Genomic DNA, 8,775 nt, shown 5'->3' on the forward strand with positions numbered 1-8,775 from the left:
TTATTGAAAATTCACGTTCAAAAAATCAAACTTTGTTTATTTTTATTTTTTGTAATAACTTTATTGTTAGTTTTTAGTTTGTTTTATTTAAATTTTTAGTACTAATTGGTCACATAAACAACTTTTGTTTGTGTCGCCAAAGTGTTTAGACTCTCGTTTGAAACTTCGTTATAATTTTGTCTGAATAAAAAGTTTTGATACATTTAAGAGGATAAAAATGTAGCTCTACAAAAAAAAAAAACCAGCGTTATATCCAGCTTAGTAAAATTTTCTTATATAAATAAAAAAAAGTTATATAAAACAACATGTATGCACTTTAAACTTAAACGCAAAAATTTTTTAAAAGAACGAAAATTCGAACTATATAATATTTTTAGCTTTTGTACAATCCATATAAACTCTTTCTTCAATATTTCATCCTTCTCAGCAACATGCTACTTCTTCTTATTTTTATTCATCAAATACGCTCTGACTCCGCTGAGTTTTTTCGTCCTTTGCCTTCTTCTTAGGCAGCATCAGCCTGAAGATAGTATATGCATTATAATAATTAATATTTTCAAGTGTAAAACATGAATAGCTTCATTTAGGAATAAAAATTTTAAAAGTTTAACAGTTTCTCAGATAGAAATTATTTTTTCCATACCTCCTCCTCTTTTCTTCCTCTTGATCCAACCTCATCCTGCGTACCTCATCCATCCTCAATTTCCACTCGCTCCTTCCCTCTTTTGCCACCACGCGGATGTGATTTAAAAGCAACAAAATGACGATTATGTTCTTCAAAGTGAAAAATATGTTCATGTGAGTGAATACCTGTGGTTTTTATCGGTTTTGAAATAAACTATTTTAATCTGCGGTTAATGGGGCTCTTTATTAAAGACAGAACAAACAGTAAAAAGAATTATAATAAACTTAACTATTTAACTGTTATAAAAAGTTCAATATTTAATTTAATCAGGTTATATACAATATCTAAAATATTATTAAATATGTTTTTTAAGAAACACAAACGTTAAAATACCAAATAAAATGAACCCTTAAAAACAAGCATAAAACTGTTTTAGAATATTAAACTTTTTGTTGTTTCCAATGTTTAGTTGATTTATGTCTTTTCTTTTAGTTTAATATATTTTTTATAATGCATCAAGAGTTACTATAACGAACCTTATAGTGAAATAGGATAACAAGCCTGGTGATGAGAAATGGTCCATCTTGAAACATCATTTGAAGTGTCATGCCCCATATCTCATTGTAGCAACAAAAACATTCGAAACATCTGCAAAAGTATTTGTGGATGTGATTATAAAGTTAATTATTTTGTCTATGTAGTCTGCATGCTAGATGAATTTTATTGTACTAATTCTACTTTGTTCTCTAACAGTACTTATTTAGCGCTTTATGTTTTGGAGCGTTCGTCATAATAAAAGATAGTACCTTTGTTATTTACAACATGTTTAAGTAATTGACATTTTTATGAAGTAATAAAAATAAAATTCTACTTTTGTTTAAAATAAGATAAAAGTAAACGGCTGGTTAATTCATTTTAAAAATGTTGTTAATACTATCGGTTAAAAAGAAATTCTGCAAACAAACACATCAAAAAAAAAAAAAATTAAATAAAAATCGCTTTTATATTTTAAAGAGTTACACGAATGGAATAAAAACTTTTGTTAATAACTTTATTTTTAGGCGAGTTAAACTTATAGTTCTTTATGGGTCTTTTTTAAATTACTATACAACCACTTTTTCTTTTAACTAAATTAGCAGATTAACTTATTTTAAAAATTCTGACAAAAATGAGTATTTAAATTTAAGTAAATATAAACTAATTTAGATAAAAATTCCACCTTCTTCCCTCAATTGTTCTTTGGGTTTCCAGCTCTGCCTCATACCTGTCCACCGCCCTTTCCATGTCCTTGCTAGCCGACGCTAGAGGTCGCTTTGCCAGAGGTTGCTTCATTCCCCCGTTCGCATTCCCGTTCCCGTTTGACTTGCTGTGAACCCCGTTCCTCGCTTCCAAGTGTTTAGGCATCTTGTGCTTCTGCTGCAAGTCCTTGGTAATGGCCTCTTCGAACTGCACGTCGTCTAACAAGGCGGGAAGTTGCTTCGCGGTGGTCAGTATGAAGCAGAACTGTAGGAGGGACCAGCTCCACACGGCCAAGACGAGGTAGACTGTCTCACGTGTGGTGTTTACCTGTTGGGATTTTGAAGTTGGTAAAAAATAAGTGTGCTTTGAAATTTTATATTTTATTTTGTACTTTGTATTTAATGTTTTAGTTTTTTGAAAACATTATACAAAGGTCTCTACTTCTAGAGGAGAATTAATAGAGTTTATTCTTTGAAGACTATAATAAAATATATTTGAATAAGATTTTATATAAGTACTGACGAGGTCTTTGACCGAAACTTAATTTATTAGTTAAAATCTTAAAAGAGTAAACATTTTTTAGTATATTATGGTTTACAACTTTATCACTTTCGGTTATAAATATTGAGCATCTTTCACCAAAAAACAAAGCAAAAATAAAAAACTTCCCAAAAGTTATTTTTCATATAGTAAAAAAAACATACATTGCTCTCCCCAAAAGTTTCAAGCAACTCGAGTATATCGGCCCCTGCAGCAATGGTAACCAATAGCAACTGGGACATCTCCTGGTTGGTCATCTCCCCCTTTGGTGCGATCCACTTGCTGAATACAAGAACAAATATTAGCATCTGCTCCAAAGCGAGTGCCCAGTTCTCATTTGTGAAATTTGTCAGCGAGCCCTGTTTTTCATGACGTAATAAAGTTGGTGTTTTCAGGTAGATTAGTTTTATCTAAATTTTATATATAAGATATATTAGATATATTTTTATATAAGATTAAATTTGATGACCAAATATAGCTTAAAGCCGGCACAACAAGTTAAATACTTAAGTTTAATAGAGTAAAAAACATTTATGTCTCTGTTTTAGGTTATTTTAATAAACTTATAACATTTTAAGTGTACAATTCAAGTTTAACTATTTTTAAAAACTTTAGAAGAGACAGTAAAAGTTTTTAAAGATAATATTATTCAACAGAAATATTTAAAAAAATTATCTTTTCTACATAGTTTTAGAATATAGTTTGTAAACTTTATTCTTATCTGTAACAAATTTGGTAGTTCCTAATTTGTGTTTTAGTTGAATTACTTCTAAAAATCAGACTTTTTTTACATTTAGTTTTCGTAATATAAACTTTAAATTAGAGTATAAAAAATTTTTGAAAAAAATTGACGGAAAATTATTATGCATCAGAAAACAACTTTAAGTAGTTTAAACTTAACAATTTTTGGTCCTGAGTTCTGTTAATCAACCATAACTATGTTATTGAAATTATAGCTAAGTATAAAGTTTGTGAACTAAATGCAATAAAAAACTGTCTGTCGAAAACAACTTTATGAGAAATAAATCAATAATAAAAACTTGTGAATAAACAACACGAATTCCATTTATACTACGTAAATCACGATTTGTAAACGAAATATGTCAATACTTATTTAAAAACACGTTATTTTGAAACATTGAACACAAAAACTGTGCTTGTTTTAGAAAGTTGTATTCAAAATTCTTTGCAATACGGAAAGATTTTTACAATGAAATGAAAAGTAACTTGACAATATTTAATAATTGATTCAAAACTGGTGTTCAACTTTATTTAATATGTGTATTGCACTGTGTTTACTCTGCGCATTCAGTAAAACCTTTTTTTGTTCGTATTTTTTAAGTTCGTAAACGTGCAATATACAAAAACATTGTATTTATTTACTTTTTATATGAAAAAATCAATTTAATTAAACCACAGTAAAAAAACATGGTATACAGTGTTTAAAAAGTCTAAAGTACATAGCATTTGATAAGAGGAAACATTTTAAAACAATCTGATGTGCACAGCCTTTAAAATATCTAGTCATTGAAAATTAGACTGGTTCAATTCAAGCTAGTCGGAAAAAAGCTTAAATAAAACTAACTATCAATAGTGTTATTGTGACAGAAGCTTACTTGATAAAATATATCAAACGACTACAAAATAATGATTTTTTTTAAATTACTCAATATTTTTGTACGATAAACCCTGGTTGTGTTAACGTTAGAATGCTTATAAATAATATTGGATTAAAAAAGCACAAAACCTTTGAAATACTAAAATACTTTTCATTCAGTTTTTTGCTTTAAAAACTACGTATTTTACCAAATGAGCTTTTTTTGAAAGCTTATTTATAAAACATTTCATACACTTTTGTTAGATTATTCACAGTTTATTATTTACCCAACTTAAATAAAATCAATAAGCTCAATTTTACAGTAGCTTAACTGACTTTTTAATAAATACACAAATTAAAAAACGCACTTAACCAAAAATAAAAACTTAAATAATTAAATAAACAGTTTTATAGTTATGTTATCAAAAGCAATAACAGTGAAGAAACTTAAAACTTAAGAGTTCAAAGCTTGTAAATTACTTAACACATTGTTTCATGCGCTAAGGTTATTATTACTAAATAGCATATAAAGCATTGTCCATCTAGCTTTAGAGAGTTTGTTAAATGTGATCATTACCTTAGCGCATGAATCACTTTGTTAATAAAAAAACTCGAACTTTTTAATTGTCTCGTTCTTATTATTATTTATTTGCTGCTTTCCAGTAGAGCTCTATCTTGTAGAATGATAACTTCTTTTAAAAGTTATTAATATAGTTATCAACAAAAGACTTTTTTATCTGAACTTATAAATGCTAACTAGCTCGTAGATTGATGTATTTGTGTAGCTTTTAATACATTTAGTTTGAGCATAAATATTATACAAAAATATAATTTGTAAAAGTTTAAGTTTAAGAATATTTTTTTTACTTTATGTAGAAGAAAAGCAAAACCTAGTCAAACTAAGTGTAATGAGATTCAATAACTAGATATAACAAAGTTAAATTGCTTTTAACTTAAATTTTAATAACACTCGATACTGCAATTAAAAATCAAATTTGACTTTAATTTCAGTTTATTTCTTTTAGTTATAAATTAGTTTTGTTTGTGGTAAAAATGTTTTTATTTAGTCAAGCTATACACAATGTTTTATATTAAAAAATTATTTTATTACCTAATGTTAACATAGTCTTTTGAAAAACTTTGTATAGTGATATGAAAATTAAATGTCTTTAATTTACATTTAAATTTTTGCTACTTCTTTATTAACAATCAAAGTAATATGGCTTTAGATGATTACAGAGTATACATTTATTTTATTGATTTCCAAATATTATATAAGTCTAATGTAAATAACAATAATTAAATTACAAAACCTTAAGGTTCCTTTATGTATATATAATAAGTTATCAAAAAAAAAAAAAATCATTAGACTTATATAAACAACAATTACATTAAAATGTAGATTTGCGTTTTGTACGTTTTTATAAACAAAAGCACTCCAAATACTTTATAAATTACCATATAAAGTAAAAAGTTTGAAAAAGTCAAGTTCATGGGCGTACTTAAATGGAATTAGTGGATTTATAAAAACATTTTACATAAACTGGATAAGGAGATGTGTTTAATTTTAGCAACAATCACAGCCATTCTGCCCTACAATAGCCAAACTAAACAACTTAAACGCTTTAAACAGCTTCCAAAAAATTTCTCAACAAATCTTAAACAGTTAGTTCAAAATAAAAATAATTTTTATTTCAGGACGTTGCATAACAATATATTATCACTCTAAAAAAATGATACGTGTTTGTATTTTGAAAACAAGAAACAAATTACTAGACTAAACACTAAATGTAACTACTTAATTTTAAAGTTTTTTCTAGAAGTTTAAAAGCTATAAGTGTAATAGACTCATAAATGACTATAGTATAACATTAGTATAGAAAATACTTTAAATATTTTCTATTGCAAAATATTTTTAAATATCTTTATTGATAACTTGTACTTTTAGTTTTGTAATATGTTAAGTGCATTATCAAAATTTTACAACCAACTTCAATAAATTAACATTACAAAAACAGCTTAATTATAATCGCTTTGCAGTGCTTTAACTTATTCACAAATCAATAAAACACTACTTTTCAATGCTTACTTCTTCGTTTTCGCTAGTAGCAACAAGTCCAGCTTCGGCTAAGCGGTCATTCAAAAGTTCGAGCTCCAATAACCAGACACAAGGAATTGCCACTAAAAGGAAGAAAAGAACTGAAGGTGTTATCCTGTGAAGAAATATACTTTTTAGTTTATACCTCATATGTGTTCAAAATTTTTGTTACCGTAAAAATATATTAACCTAGGTTTCAAACCTTGCATAGAATAACTTAAACTAATTAATAAGTATCTAGTTATGTTTAATAATTTAAACTCTATAGAATATTTATTAAAAACAATGAAGACATTTTTATTAAATTGTTACAGATTTCTTTATACTTTTGGTTGTCATAGATAAGTTTTGACATGTTTAAATATAAATTAAGATAATTCATTTAAAAACAGTTGTTATTTGTTAAAAACAAATAGAGAATAAAACGAGAAAACGTTGTTTTTAGTTTTGACCAAAAAATAAAAATGTTTTAAACTTAATATTGTTTTTATGCTTCTATTATATTTAAAAATAAGTTTAGCTATAAATTTATGGTAAGGACGTAGTCTAAGCTTTTTTCCTATTTATTTTTAAACTAACTCTATTTTAATTTGAATTTTAAATATTGGTATTAGTGTAAAAAACACTGCAATTAAGCTAATACAACTTTGCTCATTCAAGTTTATTGTAACTGATAGTCACTGGTAGTGTTACGACTGTGAAACTGCAGTTTTGCAATAAACTTAAATCACCAGTAAATCGTTTAAATATATACCGAAAAATTGCCAGTAATGCGCAATACAAAGTTTATCGTTTTGTATTACTTTTAATTGAATTAAATTCTACTTTATAAATAAAGGTATTTAGTTTAGAAAAACAAATTCAAAAATTTTAAGCTTTTAAAATTTTTGGATTAAATAAGTTAACAGAAATACAACTAAAACACTAAAAAACTTAAAATCTTTTTTGCTTATTTTCTGTAGAATAATCTATGTTCACATACGTAATACTATTATTATAACTTTTAAAATTTTTGCAAACTGAGTAATTACATGTAGCTTCTTTCTTGAAAACATAATATAAAGTAAGTATTTATAATAAAACTGAACAAAAACTTTAAAGTGTCTACCAAACAACAAATACTCTAAAACAAACAACACCAACCATTTATGAGCTTTGTTCCACTTAAAAAAGATTGTGTGAAGTGTCTCAAGTGCGAGAGGTATTAAAGCAAGGAGTAGAAACCAGTACTGTGTTATTTGAGTTGCTTCGGTAACCCTCCAAATGGCGAGAACTGAGTACAATCCGTACAATGTTCTTGCTATCACCGACTTGACGGTCTTGAAGATAAACCTCAGCCATCTTTCAATCGACTTTCCGCTGACTTTGACGCAGTAGCAGTCGAAGGTTTTGGTTCTGAGGTCTTCGAACATTTTAGTATATTTCTCTATGATTGCTTACTTGTACTAATAAAATTTTAAATTTTAGAGCTAGTTAGTAGCTTTTTTAGAGTAATATTTTCAAATAATAAGAAAGCTGTACTACAGTGGAATCGAAGGTTTTCAATTATTTTGTCAACTAATTAATTTTTGTTTAAACATATCATGCCGTTGACTTCAACATCGTAACTAACTACCTTTGATAACTACTGTTCTATCTTTCAATAATTAAATTTTGACAAAAAGCTGTAATGAAAGAACACATAACTCAGGTAAAGCAAGCTTAAAAAAAATTAAGAATTGTAATTCTTGTTGGGGAAACAGCAAAAAAAAAAGGTTCGATTGTCAAGCGATCTTTTGTCACTTAGCGCGAAATAAAAAAAATTGTAAAAAAGTTTTTATTGCGGCTTTTATCTCAGCGGAGGTCGAAATATCATCGAAATTTTTATTATCGGCAACAAACGAAGCATTAAAATAACTTTCTATTGTCCGCATAATCGAATAATATCCGCGGCACGATCCTGTTGCGAAGTTTAAAAGTTTACCAATACACAGAAACAATGAGTTTCGATTTTTTTTGTCACTCTTCTGACGTTTAAAGAGGCTGTTTTTGACAACAACTTTTTAGTGTAAGAATTTTATTGCTTCCCGAAAAGATTAAGTCAATGCCTTGTAAAAGATAATGAAAGTTTGCGTATCATTACATTGATTTATTGTTAAGCATGTAGTTCTGGTGTTTTATATGTTAAGCTAGTCGCAGGTATAAAGCTATTAAAAATTAAGAAAAAAGCAAACATAAAATACTTGTAAATTTTAATTTTTTTAGAAGATAAATTAATTTGGTAAAACATCTAGATTTTCTCTCACTGAATAGTGCTACAGGTTTAATCAATATTTATACACAAAAGTGAAACATTTGAAATTTTGATTTAATATTTTTTGACATATTTTGTTACCTTAAATAAAAACAAACAATATTCATTTATCTAACTCAAGTAATGTTCATAATATAAATTTATTAAAATTTACGAACAGTACTTAAACCGAAGTTTACTAAAAGTATTATCTGAAAAAGTGACTAATCGTCTATAGTCTTAAACCTTGATCAACTTAGTTAAGAGTAACTAATATTTTTGTTACTTGTTACAGTGTCATATACAGTGTTACTTAAAACAACATTTTTTTTTTTTTTTCAAAAATAAATCACTTAAAAATAATCAAAACTTTGTTACTGTGTCGTTTTCTATGCCAAACTTCT

General features: G+C 26.9%; 1 protein-coding gene across 1 annotated transcript; it reads right to left on the reverse strand.

Annotated features, from left to right (window-relative positions):
* Positions 1-450: 450 nt before the first annotated feature.
* Positions 451-7,511, reverse strand: LOC145844736 (transmembrane protein 26-like). Its single transcript, XM_082952157.1, has 7 exons — positions 7,243-7,511; positions 6,091-6,214; positions 2,569-2,763; positions 1,845-2,191; positions 1,162-1,273; positions 644-810; positions 451-520 (listed from the first exon to the last, which is right to left on the reverse strand). The coding sequence occupies exons 1-7, from the start codon at positions 7,509-7,511 to the stop codon at positions 451-453; spliced, it is 1,284 nt and encodes a 427-aa protein (XP_082808283.1).
* Positions 7,512-8,775: the final 1,264 nt, after the last annotated feature.

Source organism: Thalia democratica, chromosome 9 (assembly GCF_965202585.1).
Source record: "Thalia democratica chromosome 9, ktThaDemo2.hap1.1, whole genome shotgun sequence".
In the NCBI taxonomy this organism is placed as follows: Eukaryota; Metazoa; Chordata; class Thaliacea; order Salpida; family Salpidae; genus Thalia; species Thalia democratica.